Raw genomic sequence first — 17,153 nt, 5'->3', positions numbered from 1 at the left:
CTCTCTCTCTCTCTCTCTCTCTCTTCTCTCTCTCTCTCTCGCTCTCTCTCTCTCTCCTCTCTCTCTCTCTCTCCTTCTCTCTCTCTATCGCTCTCTCTCCTCTCTCTCTCTCTCTCTCTCTCTCTCTCTCTCTCTCTCCTCTTCTCTATCTCTCTCTCTATAGTCTTATATACTATTCTTACGACGTATTTTCTTATATATGGCGCCACGAATGATAATTCGTTAAAGCAATGGTCTGTGCCAGCTTGGGAAAATTTAACACGAACACAATTGAAATGATAAGCGACAATAGCCTTGAGCTGCTAATTGGTGCTGACCAGCCCGCGATTATAATGACTATATATATTTCAGATGCCTTTACCTCAAGTAGCCACAAAGCAAATTCTAAACATAGTGACTCAGCAGTGACTGCTGAGTGAAAGTGACTGCTCCATGGGTGAGTACTGAAAGTGACTGCTCCAGGGGGAAGTACTGAAAGTGACTACTCCAGGGGGGAGTACTGAAGTGACTGCCTCCAGGGGGAGTACTAAAAGTGACTACTCCATGGGTGAGTACTGAACGTGACCTGCTCCATGGGGAGTACTGAAAGTGGCTACTCCGTGGGTGAGTACTGAAAGTGACTGCTCCATGGGTGAGTACTGAAAGTGACTGCTCCAGGGAGGAGTACTGAAAGTGACTACTCCATGGGTGAGTACTGGAAGTGACTGCTCCAGGGGGGAGTACTGAAAGTGACTGCTCCAGGGGTGAGCGCTGAAAGTGGCTACTCCATGGGTGAGTACTGAATATAGTGATTACTCCATGGGTGAGTACTGAAAGTGGCTACTCCGTGGGTGAGTACTGAAATATATATGTATGTATATATATGTATATGACATATGGAATACTGTTTCTTTATGTTAGTATAATGCTATTGCCACTTATCATCTTGATACATATAATAGCCACGCACCGGACGCGTGCGAGGAGTCGCCTTCTTCGCGTCCACGTGCAGATCGTCCGTCTTGCGGCAATTCTTGGCAAAATTGTGGCAATTCTTTGCTCTTAGTTCAAAAGTAATGATACAGTATGCTTTCTCTTCGTAGAGCACTATTCCAACTTCATCGGTACAATTGTATATCCTCAACATTCTAGCCGTCTCCTACAAGAGGTTCGAGGCGCTCTGTGCTTGTTACCCTTACCCTTGTTACCCTTACTGTTTCCGCCCATGAACTCCTGCTGTAATTAATCAAGGCATTCAGTTGATGACAAGAGGGCAGTTCAATGCATCAATCACGAGACAAACTCTCTACTCAAAACCAGTCTGCTGTGTGATGCTCCCACCCGGCTGTGTAGTAGGCTTTCCATACTGTCTGTGCGCGTCGGTCCTTTTTTACATTTACTGATGCTCCGCTGGTGGCCAAGCAACTTAAAGCCACCGGCTATTGGAGCGCGGGCACGACTATCGCTTTTGGTATGTTGCTAGAGGACTTGATCCGGCCAGACCCGATCCTTCCTATCATCTTGGATCCATTTTGATTTTCTGGGAGTAATATATGATATAAAATTGTGCTACACTTTCTGACAAAAATATCGCGCAATCCAAACTATTTTCCCGGATGTTGCACGCCACGTGATCCGGAATTCATTTGATAACTTTTCGGGGACATTCCAAACTACATTCGTAAGGTTCGTCGACAAGTGCAGACAATTCGACTACCAGGGACATCAGGCGGAGCGGCAGCGACAGAGATTATGACACGGTGGATTTGTTACGCAATCATCAAGCTGAACCGACCAGGCCAAACACACCCGACAGCCATGTTTCTGCCGATTACGGTGGACCCGAAGACGGAGGAGGTGGGCTTGCGTGCTCGTCTGAAGGCGCTCAGTCCACGTGTTGCGCGCACCACTCCGACTCACCCTCCAGCGGACGGTTGGTCGGCTTGCATGACCCGGACGCACCGGTTCGAGCAGTTTTAGCACCAGTTTGAGCGGTTCTCTGGCGTCTCGCTGCCTGTTGCCGGGGACAGGCAAGCAGCGCTTCCGAAGCCATCGCGAACCTCGACTGCAGGGCAGTCGCCCCCGATCGGCAACGCAGTGTCGTTCGATGGTCTGGGCACTGGTGCGACAAAACGGGACCAGACAGAGCCAGAGAAAACTGGACGAAACAGGACGAAACAGGACCAGATCAGGCGGGACTGCACGGAGCATGATGCCATCGGCCGGGACCAGGCAAATTTGAAGGTGGCCTTCACCGAGCGCTGCTACCGTAGGTATTCAATACGAGGCCATAATAAAGGTTGTTGACTGTTTCGTGACGTCACCTAGGTGCCGTCAGCTGCGCAGTGGCGCGCAGCTGAGTTTTCCTTCGTTTTCCGCGACGTTTTACGTTGGGCAGAGTTAAGTGGTGAGCGTATGGCAGTCGAAGGCGGCGGACGGTGTCTGCTGTGCGACTGCTGTGCAACACCCACATTGTATGGACCCATTCCAGACACAAAACTATGGCGCTTGATATCGGCGGGGAAGGCCTAAGCTTTTAGCTATTCGGCCAGGGACATAGTTCCCCGAAATTAGTTCGGGGGGGGGGGGGCAGCGAAGGCAAAGGGCCCAACCAACCTGCAAAACGCCCACAAACATATTTCTCCCAGAACTCGAAACACTCTCTTCTCAAAGTTGCGAGGGGAAGCGCCAGCCACCTTCCCCAACTGGAGAAGAAACTACACCTCTGTGTTCGGCACTATGAGTTTAGATTCACTATACCGAGTTATCGACCCTCAGTATACCAGGAGATACAATTAAACGACGTAGTAGAGTAAACGTTGATAATATTGTCGGAATTCTGCCTTCTACGCTATGCTTATGATAAATACTGTTTTATCATGAGCACTAGTGGTGCCCCGTAGACTTCCTGCGAACTTTTGTCCCGTTGGACTTGTCGCATTTGACTTAGCTTTATTCACTTATCCCTGCCGACTTTGTACCTGTCCACCCTGCCAGCATTCTGTCCTTGTACTTTGTTCGACATCTATCCCCGTCGACACTTCGACCTTCGATTTTTTCCAAATCGACTATTATTCCTGTCGACTTTTCGTCGCTTAACTTTTTGCGATTCAAGTTTTATCCCTCTTAACTTTTCTCTCCCCTGTTTCCGATTAGACTGTTATCTCACCTTTATCCCTGTGGAATTCTTGTCGTACAACTCATTTCGTTAGACTTTTTCCGCCTGACTTTTCCCCGACACCGTGTTGAAAGCAGACGATTGCAAGATCCAGATTGACAACAGTCACAGACATTTGGGAAGTTGTTTCCACTGGGTTTTCTCTGACACATAAAAGAATCGACGAAAAATGTAAATAAAGCTCTCAGCACCATCTATCTCAAGCACATCCTAACCTTTGGGATGTTTTGTTTAAATTCACACCACATGCATCCATACTATTTAATGCGCCACATACTATTTTGACTACTGTAACATAGTGTCCAGCTAAAATATCGCTATGCCTGACAAACACGGATCTCAGAAACTTCAAGATAGGGCTGCGAGACTAATGTCAGATAGGGCTGCGTGATTAGTGTCAAGAGCGCATTTCAGGATGTCGACTGACAGACGTCAGATGTGACTTTGGGTAGGACCCGCTCGGCATAAGCCGCATCATACAGCATACACTACACAGCATACGTAGAACTACGTAAGTGGTCTTGGCACGTGCAAGATGACCGTCAAGGTTCAATTATCCACGTAAAGAGATGCCAATGTAGGGGGAATTGCCTTTGCACCAATGTATAATGCAACATTTAACGTTTTGTGTTGTTGCTGTTGTTATTTTTATTGGTAGGACCGAATAAAAATTGCATGCACATGTGTGAAACAAAAAATGCTTTTCCTACAAACTATGTGTTCGTCGCATTAAAAACCTTGTTTATGATGTACAGCTCGAAATCATTGGTCTAAAATTTCACTTCTAACATTATCCCCGTACATGTTTGTTGACACCTTGCGCGAAACCAGCGGGTACTACCGGGCGGTCCGTGGCAAAGCCATACTTCCATTACTTTCTTGGAAAAGTCCGATCATTGATTTGGAACGCCAGTAGAATCACACGTTTTTCATGCCCTGTATTGTCTGTCTGCTGCTTTTTATTTGTCCTCCCTGTTCCACTTTACCAGGTCTTGAGCGCTTCACAAACGGATTTCGACAGTCAATGAACTGCCCCATACCACTGAGAACATAGATGAATACCTCTTTAACAAAGAAGGCTACTGATATTGAACCGCTCGAATCTAGTGAGCTCTATCAAACTCGAATTCTACGGGCATGTTAGCATGCAAACCTGTGTTCGCTTCCAATTGTGATAGTCGATTCACCATTTATTCATGATTCTTGCTGAACAACACCAAGCTGATTCAAATCATAAGTTTGCCTCTTGTGAATCGATTCTTTGTCGATTCGCTTCCCAGTACAATGATTCAGTTCTGATCCAAATAATGATATATCAGTGTTGAATCGATTCAGCATTCATTCGTCTCACATCCAATGTTTGCATACCAATTTTATGAGTTTTACTTGATAAATCCTTCATCCGCAAACAGTTCCCAATCACTTAGGCTAGATGTTAGATGACCGCAGATTGGCAAAACCAAGTCAGTGAAATGATTGTATAAATTTTCAGTTCAACACATCAGCTTGGCAAAACAAATCCCGTGAAATGATTTCATGGATTTGTCATTTCAAGTAAATCATCTGCAGGTTTTAATATCCTAAATTCAGGGCCTGAATCAAGCACAATTGCCTTGGTGTTGAAAGTGATATAATTTCATGTGGATTAAACTATGCACCATGCACTGAGCACTTCTCCAATTTCGTTACAATTATAAAATTTAATACAACTGCGACATGCTTTCTTATTTGCATTTTCGCATTTCAAGAGAAAGAACAAAAGAGCACGGAGGAAAGGACGTCTGTTAACATTCTCAGAAAAGTCAAATAGAACGTGCCATTGGCATTAAGCAGCGCAGGACCTCCAGCTAATCCATCCTATGATGATGCCCTGCGCCTTGGCCTTTGCTCGACGCGGCTACGCAGTACAGTAATGCCAATACTTATTTTGCTGTGGAACTGCAGCCACTCACGTGTTTTGGGAAACAGTCATAAGGTAGCAAGCGGAAGTCGCTATGCATGTGAAGTTGACCTGAAATGTAAACATGTCAGTAGCACATAAGTCAGGCCGCAGATGGGCTAACGTGTGCCGAGGTGAAATAGGCCTTTCATGGTAAGACAGCCTTTGAAAATTAAACCTGAACCTCGCCATCTGCTATGATGGAGCTGCTGTATCTGAGGTCGGCGAAGGTATTTTCAACACAGACCACCGTATGGTGACGGCTCAGTTTTCTGTAAAATGTGGACCGGCCCCCCCACTTTATACGATCTAAGGCTTAGAGTTACAAACAGGCAGACTTCAACGGCCTGCACACTGTTCTCGGGCTTATCCCTTGTTTTTGATTATTATTCTATTTGATTTTTTGATTGGCATATTCTAAATGATTTAAGTTTTGATGATACTATCCACCTGTTCTATGATCTTGTATTCGCCGCCACTGCAGACCTCATGCCTGTTGTTGAGCTCCGAAATTTTTTATCCGTGGTGTTACCGGTCCGTTTGAGACTTGTTGCGTGACAAGGAGATGGTTCACAGACGTAAGAAAGCGCTTGCGACCGCCGAAAATATTGCTAAGCACCGCACTTCTAAAGCCGACTTCAAGACGACAGCTTATACTAAATATCGCGGGCATTTGTTGGGTCTAGTGCGAGACTTTAAGGACAGCCCGAAACGCTATTGGTCCTCTGTTAAGTCTTTGAAGTGATCAACGAACATATCTCCCGTTCTTGAGTGCGATGACAATGTGTACGAGGATTATACAGCTTTACCGTACCAGATGACCACATAGCACGCTCGTTCCGCGATCCCAGTGCACACAAGGCCTGCTGTGCCGACAGGCTCAGTGCCTGGATTATGAGGGAATGTGCCGAGGAGCTAGCTGTTCCGTTAGAAATCATATACAAGCTTTCTCTAAACTCTGGCTTCTTCCTCGCCATGTGGAAGCAAGCGAATGTGATACCCGGTGCTTAAGAAGGGGTTCAAAAAGCTGCCTTGTAATTACAGGCCTGTGTCTTTGCTTCCTATCTGCTCAAAAATATTGGAGAAAATTGTGAGTAAAAGCCTATTCAAGGTTTGTCTGCCCACCCTTCCCTCATCCCAGCACGTATTCCTTCCAAAGCACTCTGGCATCACAAGCCATTCATGTTTTCTTGAACACTGCTGGTCATGTATCTCAAAAGGTAAACAAACAGATGCCATTTACACCGACTACTCTTCAACATTCGCCATTGTCAATCACCTTCTCCTGCCACACAAGCTTCGCTATTCTTTTTGCACCACTGGCCGAGTGTACAGCTGGCTGGAGTCGTACTTGAGCAATCGTTCACAACGCGTAGTGCTGAACGGCAAGCAGTCTGACTGGATTCCAGTGCGATCTGGTGTCCCGGAAGGCAGCATCCTAGGACAGTTGCTGTTCGCCTGCTTTCTGGCTGATGTTCCTGACCAAATTGAGTGTGAGCGCCTTATGTACGCTGATGGTGTAAAAATTAATCACCGAATCGACAACGTAGCAGATTGTCTTACACTTCAGGCGGTTTGGATCGCCTCTGTCAATGGTCCAAAAACTGGGGACTGAAACTGAACCAAGCTAAGTGCATTACCACCATATTCGCCCTCCGCACGTCACCTGCTCACTACTCATACGTACTAGTCAGTCACCGCTTGGATAGCTGCCATCAGATTCGCGATCTTGGCGTCTTGCTGGACACCAAACCCACCTTTGCCAATCACATAGACTCAACTGTCCCAAAAGCAAACAGGATGCTGGGCCTTCTCATGCGAAGCGTGCAAATGCCATCGTGCCCTCGTCAAGCGCGGTTAAATAATAAAGCTTTGCTTTGTGCCTTCAACGCTCATGTGATATTATTGATAGAGTACGATAGCGTTAGTTGGAGCGCTGCTGCTGCTTCCCATCTTGCCCGGCTCAAAAGACAACACCGCTTTCTCATGTGGTAGAGTTCGAGCAGCCTGTCCCGGTGCCCTCCACTGGATTATGAGCACCTTCTCGCTTTCTTCAAAACAGCATCTATCACGGCACGCTTTGCTCAGTCTGACATCTTATTTCTGTACAACGTATATCATCCCAGGCTTGACTGCGCTCACCTGACATCACTGTTCAGTCTGGCTACACCCGTCCGACGTTCTCGGCATATCGGCCTTTTCCACCAGCCATTTGCAAAGGTCAACACTGTTAAAAATAGATTCGTCGCACGAATACCCGCTGTCTGCAGTCTTTTTTTGCAGCATTTTCCCTCAGCTGACTTTTTCACCCGACAAAATCATTACATTCGGATTTGTTTAGGTTCGCCGGCACACGTGGAACATTCTCTTGATGACTTGATGTGCGACTGGGTGTAGGTTCAACGGCACACGTGGAACATTCTCTTGATGACTTGATTTGCGACTGTGTGTAATGTGTATGTGTGTTTTTTGTTTGTGTGTGCATCGTATATCTATTATCTTTAAAATTCGACTGCTTCCGTAATTGGGCTTTGCCTGTGGAATGCTGATGTCCTAAATGAACAAATAAACCTCCTTTATGAGCAATGCGTTTGCTGCGTTTGATAGAACATGTCCGTCTCCAGCCGCCAAACCCATACAGGAAGCTAATTTGCGTACTGATTTGGGACACAACCTTGAATCAGTTCATTTGGTCTTCACGTTGACTTTGTTCGCTTCAGATCCAAACTTTTAACGAGAGCCAATGATTCGATTCATGATGAACATGCAACCTACAAAGAAAATAATTGGTTCACTTGCGTCCAAAATATGTTGTAATTCATAAATTATGAATCGATTCGTCTTAATTCGAACACAGGTGTAGAATCTTGTCCCTGACTGCGCTGCAGCATTGTCGTAAAGCCATTCCTTCACCATGGTGGAGACGAACACCACTTCAGCTCACTGATGCTGCAGCACAATGTCGCCACAAAACCCTGCGGCACGCTGAGGCAAAGTGACCGGCGCACGGCTGGTGAGCTGGAGTTCAAAATCGGCTTGTCGGAATGTTGCAAAAATACTCCAATATGTAAGCCGTTCCGGAGCTGGCCTGAGACAGCTGTTCGCCTGGGTTGCGTGCCTTTTCAATAAAACGCATTGGCAGTATTAAGGCTGTAACTTGAATAATTCACGGTTTTATCTGCGTCGCCTCAGTTACCCAATCTTTGCGCCATGCCTATCAAGGATCGCACGATTGCACTTGCTTTGGTGTGCTATCTAGATCTGCAGCTGAGTTCGGCCTACAAGCCGTTGTCAGGCCCCGTGCGCCGCTATGCCAGTGTCACACGACGGACGTCATGCTAGCCGCGTGCGTGCCAAGTCTCACTGTCATAAAGGCGACGGCATGCCCCGCCGGCACCACTCACATTCCCCGCATGCAAAAGAGGCATGCGAAGCGTCGTCGGAGGAAGGAGCACGTAAGCTTCGCCGGGGACGGGGCTGGCTACCCGAGTGTGAGTGCGCGGCCGGTGCGCGGTGTCCTTGACTGCATGCCAGTCTAGAGCGAACAAGGTCAAGAGAACTGGACCAAGTCGTGAAGTCTCCGTACGTCATATCACCGTAGCCGACCGTTGTCATGGTTACCACGGCCCACCAGAACGCATCGGGGATCGACTTGAACAAAGACCTTTCCGAACCAGCCTCGGCGAAGTAAACAGCGCTCGAGAACAGAACCACACCTGCAACACAACGACAAGGCCGGTCAGGGGGGTCACCTCATGTCGCCGTAGCCCACCGTCGTCATGGTGACTACCGCCCACCAAAAGGCGTCCGGAATCGAGTCGAAATTCGAGCACGGATTGTTGACCTCGGCGAAATATACGGCGCTCGAGAACAGCACAACTCCTGTCAATACACAGACACATTCACCAGTTAGAAAACAAACGTCTGGGTTTGGCAGATGGGCATGGATAGCCGTGGCTACTCGTGGCACCGGGAGACATTGATACGCCGAACGCACATAAGAGAGCGCCGAAGTTAACTCTTTCGTCGAGCAGCAGCGCTACCAGAATGAATGGGAACCAGAACTAATATGAATGGGAATGTGTGGAATTGTTTGATAACCAGAAGCACAGCCAGAGTCTTTTAAGGGGGGCACGAGGGGTTGACAAATAGCCCCTGATAGTTGCAACCCTTTCCCTAAAAAAAGCCGCCCAATATGGCCAAACTCATTTCGAGAAGGCACGATTTTCTTCGTTGTCATTTAATTTTTACCTTGTGCAGCTGAAAAAGAAGGCAGAAACCTTGGCAAGATGTACTGATTTGTGTTTTGAAGTTAACAAAATATAGTAGCCGAACGCTAAAACAATGCACGGAATAAACCGCCGGCGCTATTAATTTAACAATGATTCAGCTGGCCATTTCCCAGTCGATAGCACTTAGAACTCTGCCAGCAGTTTTCTGCGTTCTACAGTGATATTAAGGACCCCTTGAAAGCATACTTATACAAAAATGGGGTAAAAAGCTTGTATCAACATGACGAACCAATTTTGTCTGAGCACGATCGAGCCTCATTCAGAATCGAGTCCTCAAAACCATTATATAACTCAGTTTTGTACATGCACGTACACAAATCTTTGACACAAAAACCCAGATGCACGGCGTTGCACCCTCCGTAGGCCGCGTGGTACCGGCGGCTCAGTGTCCTAGAATTGCCGATTTTGGGTGTAAAGCAACACCATGTGACGAGGGATTTTCACTCCTTTCCCCATATTTGATCTGAATATTTCATTCACTCCTTTCTGATATTATCCAATCACACGTACCAAACCCAAATATTTCCCTTTAAGAGGTTTTAAGGTGTCATCCAAAATCGAGCTCACTTGAAACCATCAAGCATAGATCAGGCTGCACAGAACCTGGATACCCATGGCTTTATCCTGCCTCACCTACATCTCAATCACGTTTATGTATGCACAGAGCATGGGTACCAGGTACCTTAAAGCCCGAGAACCTGAGTGACTCCAGCCGCTTACATGTAGAAAGCTTGGTTTGTTTACAACATGCATTACAATCTTTAGCTGTGTGCCAAGTGCAAGGTTTTCACGAATCCCTTTTTTTGGGTCACACCACGCAAACACCACAGCAAAGCCAATCCTGATACAAACACCAGCAAAGCCTAGTACAGAATTTTACTCCACGTATTCCCTTAAGCCGAAGAAACTTGACCAGAAAAAAAAAATGTATCAAACTTTAGGTCATTACATATGAAAAAGCCAACCTAGATGGATGTCTTTGTTGCAGCTGAAAAGCAAGCAGCAAAACTGGTTTTGCGACCATCTACAAGTTATGCTTGGAGGAGAGAAATTGTTTTGTGGAGCATTCTCATTATTGCCCTTGAAAGAGGCTAACCATACACCAGCCAAAAATAAGCTTTGTCATGTTTTGTCACAAGTGCTGCTGTTAAAAAATAGGTGGGGTGAGTTGAGTTAATGTTCATCATGTAAACTACGATAAGTTAGGCTAAGTTGGGCAATTGCATGACAAGGTGCAGGATAATTTTTGCCAGAATCGGTGACCCACAAATCCTGCTGTGATACATATAGGTTTGACAGGATGAGATAAGATAAGGCTTCTTTAGGTCAAGCTTAGGCTATTTTTCCGGAAAGAAGCAGTGGTATTTTGCAAGAAACAATGACACGATATTTATATTTCCTGACCCCATCTTAACAGCAGCCAGGGGTATGGCTGTCGTATTTGATTTTGTGGTGTGCCGATGTACAGGAGTCCATGGCCTTCTTGTTTGAATGTTTTACGCTTGTTGAATTTTTGGTATTTGCTTTTGTTGTTGAATGTTTTGCTTTGTTTTATGCCAATAAATACTGTGAGAAGGAAGTGCAAAGTGCAACGCCAAACATTGTTGTTATATCCTATTTGATGCTTACTGCACTATTATGAAATTAATTCTCTTTTGCGGTATTCTGTTCCACTGTAATCACCTAGGATGGTAACAATCATTTTTGTCATGTTCCTGATATTGCATCCATGCCAACTTTAAAATGCAAGCCTTTGTTTTCTGGAGCATCTCTCACTGACTCATAAGTTCCAACAGTTGTAAATTGATTTTTTCACTCCTGTACGGTCTTTTGATCCTGGGATTTCTCACTCCCACCCTAGTTCAAAAGCAATTCCAGCTCACCGCAGCGGCTAGGACCGACGTTCGGAGGAAAATAATAACGTCCCCAAAAAACTAGCCTTGAAAGCTTTAGGACTTGAATTCGTACGTTTAACAGGTAGTGCAGGCGTATTTCACTTCAAATATTTTTAGATCAATAATAGAAACATTCACAACACCGTAAACTGGTGCTGGAGCCTGATGGTGCAACTGGAAAAGTAAAGGAGGGATCTCTTTTGCTCGTGTTGCCTTGACTATAAATCTTTACAATTGATATATCTAAAGTTCCAAAAAAAAACTGCACGTCCCAGCCTCATCTTTGAGCGGTACGAATCTATTTCAAAGATTTGCTGAAATATTGTTTCCGGACGGTCATTCTCGCGCGCCGCATGCCAATTGACATTATTTGAGGCAGCCAAGTCCGTTCGGTTCGACGAAAACTGCAACCAAGGTCATCGATGTCTTGCTCCTAGTATTACGAGCGCTCAACCTCAAAACCTTTTATGTAACTTGTTTCACTAGTCCATTCTGAGAAGGATGGAAACCACTAGGCAAACATGGGCTAGTTCTTTTTTCATTTTGGCCTTATTTCGTTCCACCCTATTGACCACTACAGAGACTCGTGACTTTTTCCTGGCAAGGGGCCGCATGGTTAGAACACTAGGGGGCAGCTTATCGTTCCCGGTCAGGGGTTGAACAGCCGTTCCGCTCCAAGGAAGAGTGCCCATCGTTTTCCGGCCGCCACTCCGTTGACACTGGGCATGCACCATACCTTAGTTCCTTGAAGGCATAAATCATACATTGGTCTGCTCCCTGACGTGGGAGGCCCTATGGAGCGGACAGTTGGCCCTGGATTGACGCGCAAACCTTCATGGACGTATAAAAATCCCGTATCGCTGCAGGATGCTCTTTAATTGTCACAGCATCTAAAGACTACGTTAGCGAACCTCCGGAAAACAGACCCACGGGGCTGAGAGTGGCATGCAGCCGACTGTGGTCTCTGGTTAAAATAGAGGCCCAAATTATTCCAGAAGGCTCCCCATCGGTGCAAGAGGCCCTCTTACTGGGAGTAAGTTTCAATAAGATCCGAGCCTACCGGCCGGGGCGCTTAAGGTGACCTACAGCCGGCACTTCGGGTCCTCAAGTCGTCAAACCCAACCCTTGATCATCGGTTATGTGGGCATCTCCGGCCCTTCTCTGGGCCCCATCCAGCGCTACCCTCAGCCGACCCCGAGCCGTCTGCCAACATGCAGCCGCGCTGGACCCCCTGTTAGGCACTGTCGGTACTGTGAGCGCCCACACTGAGAGGGGTGGAGAGGGGCGCTGCCAGTGACAGGGTGGAGAGGGCGCTGCCAATGAAGGAGTGGAGAGGGGCGCTGACACTGTCAGGGTGGAGAGGGGCGCTGCCAGTGGCAGGGCGGAGAGAGCGCAGCCAGTGACAGGGTAGAGAGGGCGCCGCCAGTGACAAGGCGGAGAAGGCCATGGGCACTCTCAGGGTGGAGAGGGGGCGATGCACATAACAGGGTGGAAAGGGGGCAACGCCAATGACGGGGCAGAGAGGGGCGCTGACACCCTCAGGTTGGAAAGGAGCGACGCCAGTGACATGGTGGAGAGGGGGCGACACCAGTAACAGGGTGGAGAGGAGCGACGCCAGTGACAGGGTGGAGAGGAGCGACGTCAGTGGCAGGGTGGAGAGGAGCGACGCCAGTGACAGGGTGGAGAGGGGGCGACGCCACCGACAGGGTGGAGAGGAGCGACGCCACTGACAGGGTGGAGAGGAGCGACGCCAGTGGCAGGGTGGAGAGGGGGCGACGCCAGTGACAGGGTGGAGAGGGGGGCGACGCCAGTGACAGGGTGGAGAGGAGCGACACCAGTGACAGGGTGGAAAGGAGTGACGCCAGTGGCAGGGTGGAGAGGGGGCGACGCCAGTGACAAGGTGGAGGGGAGCGACGCCAGTGACAGGGCGGAGAGAGCGCGGCCAGTGACAGGGTGGAGAGGGGCGCTGACACTGTCAGGGTGGAGAGGGGCGCTGCCAGTGGCAGGGTGGAGAGAGCGCAGCCAGTGACAGGGTAGAGAGGGCGCCGCCAGTGACAAGGCGGAGAAGGCCATCGGCACTCTCAGGGTGGAGAGGAGCGACGCCAGTGACAGGGTGGAGAGGAGCGACGCCAGTGACAGGGTGGAGAGGAGCGACGCCAGTGACAGGGTGGAGAGGAGCGACGCCAGTGGCAGGGTGGAGAGGGGGCGACGCAAGTGGCAGGGTGGGGAGGAGCGAACGCCAGTGGCAGGGTGCAGGGGGGGGGGGGGGCGACGCCAGTGACGGGGTGGAGAGGAGCGACGCCAGTGGCAGGGTAGCCGTGGAGCCGTGCTAGTGCAGTGACTCTGTATCGGCGCCGCCGGCGCCGCTTACACGGGAATGGCCAGAGACACTGCTGACACCTTCCGGGATCACACCTCAACCGTGCCCACCAGCACACTGCTGACATCTTTCGGGAACACGCCCTAACCGTGCCCAACAGCATACTGCTGATACCTCCCGGGAAGCACACCCCTACCGTGCCCACCAGCACACTGCTGATACCTCCCGGGGAGCACACCCCAACCGTGCCCACCAGCACACAGCTGACACTACTCGGGGGCACATCGCCGACACTACCTTGGGCACACAGCTGACACTACCCGGGGGCACACTGCTGACAGTGCCCCATGGTCACACTGCTGACATTACCACGCGGGCACATAGCTGACACTACCCGGGGGCACACTGCTGACAGTGCCCCATGGTCACACTGCTGACATTACCACGCGGGCACATAGCTGACACTACCCGGGGGCACACTGCTGACAGTGCCCCATGGTCACTGCTGACATTACCACGCGGGCACATAGCTGACACTACCCGGGGGCACACTGCTGACAGTGTCCCACGGTCACACTGCTGACATTACCACGCGGGCACACAGCTGACACTACCCGGAGGCACACTGCTGACAGTGCCCCACGGTCACACCGCTGGCATTACCACGCGGGCACACAGCTGACACTACCCGGGGGCACACTGCTGACAGTGCCCCACGGTCACAACGCTGACATTACCACGCGGGCACATAGCTGACACTACCCGGGGGCACACTGCTGACAGTGCCCCACCGTCACACCGCTGACATTACCACGCGGGCACACAGCTGACACTACCCGGGGGCACACTGCTGACAGTGCCCCACCGTCACACTGCTGACATTATCACGCGGGCACACAGCTGACACTACCCGGGGGCACACTGCTGACAGTGCCCCACCGTCACACTGCTGACAATACCACGCGGGCACACCGTTGATCCTGCGTGGGCGACACACTGCTGTCTGGACGCTGCCAGAAAATGTTGTTTTCTTTCAAACGCTTGACCGCCTTTACCACCAACAAAGCACCAACAAGGCGGCTTGATTCGCATATGAAATGAAGAAATCTGACGCTTAGGTGATGAATGACCAGAGCACTTAAAGCAACCACTGAAGCAAGTGCTAGCAAGCAAAGTACATTCGTATGACGTAAGGGGTATGCATCAACAGAGCAAGGTTCACCGACGCCACTCACCTATAAACAAGAAGAAAATGAGCAGGCCCAACTCTCGCATGGAGGCCTTCAGGGTTCGGCCGAGGATCTGCAGGCCCTTCGAGTGTCTGGAGAGCTTGAATATTCGAAACACGCGCACCAGCCGTATCACTCGGAGTATGGCCAGCGACATGGCCTGGTTGGAGCCCGTCTCGGCTCCTGGCGCCGTGGGTTTGGGCGTGGGCACCGCCTGTTCGTCCTCAGCCACCACCGTGGCCAGCGTCAGAAAGTACGGAATGATGGCGACCACGTCGATGACGTTCATGACGTCACGACAGAAGCTGACCTTGTTCGGACAGGCCGCGAAGCGCACTAGCAGTTCGAACGAGAACCAGACGATGCATATTGTTTCGATAAGAAAGAACGGGTCCGTCATCGCCGGCACCTCGTCTTCTTCCACAATAGTGTAGTTGTCCGCCGCCCGATACACCTTGTAGTGCTTGAACTCGGGCAATGTTTCCAAGCAGAAGATGACGATGGAGAGGAGGATGACTGTAACTGAGATGATGGCCACCACGCGCGCGTTCTGCGAGCTCTCGGGGTACTCGAATAACAGCCACACCTTGCGTTGGTACTTGTTGTTGGGCAGCGGCCGCTCCTCCTCCTTGATAAAGCCCTCATCCTCCCTGAAGGCAAACGCAGGTGGGAGTCGGCATTGCGAATCACAGCGCTCATAACCGTGCTTATTGCATTGCGCATGTAACGCCTATGGTCATACGTGTCGCAATGTCTCCTACCGATTGCAACGGGGAACGGCTAAACAGCGGCCAAGTAGCCAGTCTCAAACCCAGCGAGGGACAGTCCCATACCGATTAGGAGGCCAGGGTTGAGACCAGCGGGGAGATAGCTTAACAATGGTCAGGTAGTCATGCTCAAACTCAGCAGGCACGGCGAAACACGAGGAGGCCATCCATGTACACAATGCTTCAGCAAGTTAATTATCCGGTCTTTGCTGGGTGGTATTGAGCCCTGAGCGGGATAAGATGGTTTTGCGGAAGGATTTAGACCGGGCCTTACTGCCGCGGATGGAATAATTGTTCGCACTATTGTCCTCGTTTGGTGTGTCGTTACACAACGTTTAGGCCAGTACGCTTTCCAGCTGTTGTCAGGTGTTATTCAGCGCTGAGAAGGGCCGGATGATGTTTGGCTTTCAGTCATATACGGATCCCTAACTGAATTATGTCCTTGGAATCCCTGGTATTCGAGGCAAGGTTATCTGCTTGCTACCCAGTGCTCCGTCAATTGAGCTAACCGGAGGGGGTCTAATACAGGAGCTTTAACCCGGGTGAAGATCCTAGGCTGTTTAGGTAGTTTACAAGTTATGACCTCTGACATTTTGAATGGGTCACGCTGCAGGCCGACCCACCTTTAGCGGTCATTAACTTTAAGTCAGGTGACCCGGGTCGGTGCCTGAGTCATATCGGTGAACTCACCGGAATGCAACGGACCTTTTAGCACATTCAGATTCCCCAGGCGTTATTTGTTACCTCGCGATTTCATAACCTTTTCTTGCGTTACCCACCCAGACATTTAGATACTGAAATTTGTGGTATTATCTCAAGCCCCAGTAAGCTGTACTTGACACAAGAAAGAAATACCTTAATTTTGCAAGTTTTCACCGCAAATTGGGACGTGTTGAAGACAATAATGCGATCTTATACAATTACAGACAACACAACCTCTTTCCGAAGTTCATTTCATCCAAGCTTATTCATGTACATTGAATAGTACTCGGAGAGTTGGGAGCCGTATCATCGACCTGCATTGGTACATTTAAGAGCAGTGTCTGCGTAGGTCGGGGGAATTCCTCGAATTCACATGCCTAATTTTTTAGTGTGATATTTTGTTGAATCTTCCTGAGCCCTTGTCGCTCTTGAGAATAAACTCAGCTGTGCAGCACACAAATATAGTCCACCGTCAATGCATTCGTTATTTAACATTGCAACGTTGTTTGTTTATTTGTTTATTTCTTTAGACATAAGAGGTCCACAGGCAAAAGCCCAATTACGGAAGCAGTTACAGCAGTGCCTCCTGATATATCGGAGGTCGTTAACTTAACATAAGAACTTTCAACGCCTAGCCCCCGGCAAGTGTTAGCGTTACATTACGGCACATACATCAAAGGTGGGTTTTTCCCAGGAATGTTCTTCGTCACAGGTGACCATGGGAACGGTACCTTCATTCGCTTCCGAGCTGTTCTTCGTCACAGGTGACCATAGGAACGGTACCTTTGTTCGCGTCCGAGCTGTTCTTCGTCACAGGTGACCATAGGAACGGTACCTTCGTTCGCTTCCGAG

The 17,153-nt window shown here is 49.3% G+C and overlaps 1 protein-coding gene across 1 annotated transcript in view; it reads right to left on the bottom strand.

Moving 5' to 3' along the window:
- The window catches only part of LOC119091309 (potassium voltage-gated channel protein Shaker), a gene marked incomplete in the record, with an annotated part of 94,053 nt that overhangs the window by 13,204 nt on the left and 63,696 nt on the right, over nucleotides 1-17,153 (bottom strand). Inside the window, 2 exon segments of the mRNA XM_037214016.1 lie at nucleotides 8,849-8,978; nucleotides 14,839-15,482. Of these exon segments, the coding sequence (XP_037069911.1) occupies nucleotides 8,849-8,978; nucleotides 14,839-15,482 (774 nt within the window).

This window comes from Pollicipes pollicipes, unplaced genomic scaffold (genome assembly GCF_011947565.3).
Source record: "Pollicipes pollicipes isolate AB1234 unplaced genomic scaffold, Ppol_2.1 Scaffold_3447;HRSCAF=4054_pilon_pilon_pilon, whole genome shotgun sequence".
Taxonomy (NCBI): domain Eukaryota; kingdom Metazoa; phylum Arthropoda; class Thecostraca; order Pollicipedomorpha; family Pollicipedidae; genus Pollicipes; species Pollicipes pollicipes.
The sequence above is the reverse complement of the archived record's forward strand: the minus strand, read 5'-3'. Positions and strand labels throughout refer to the sequence as shown.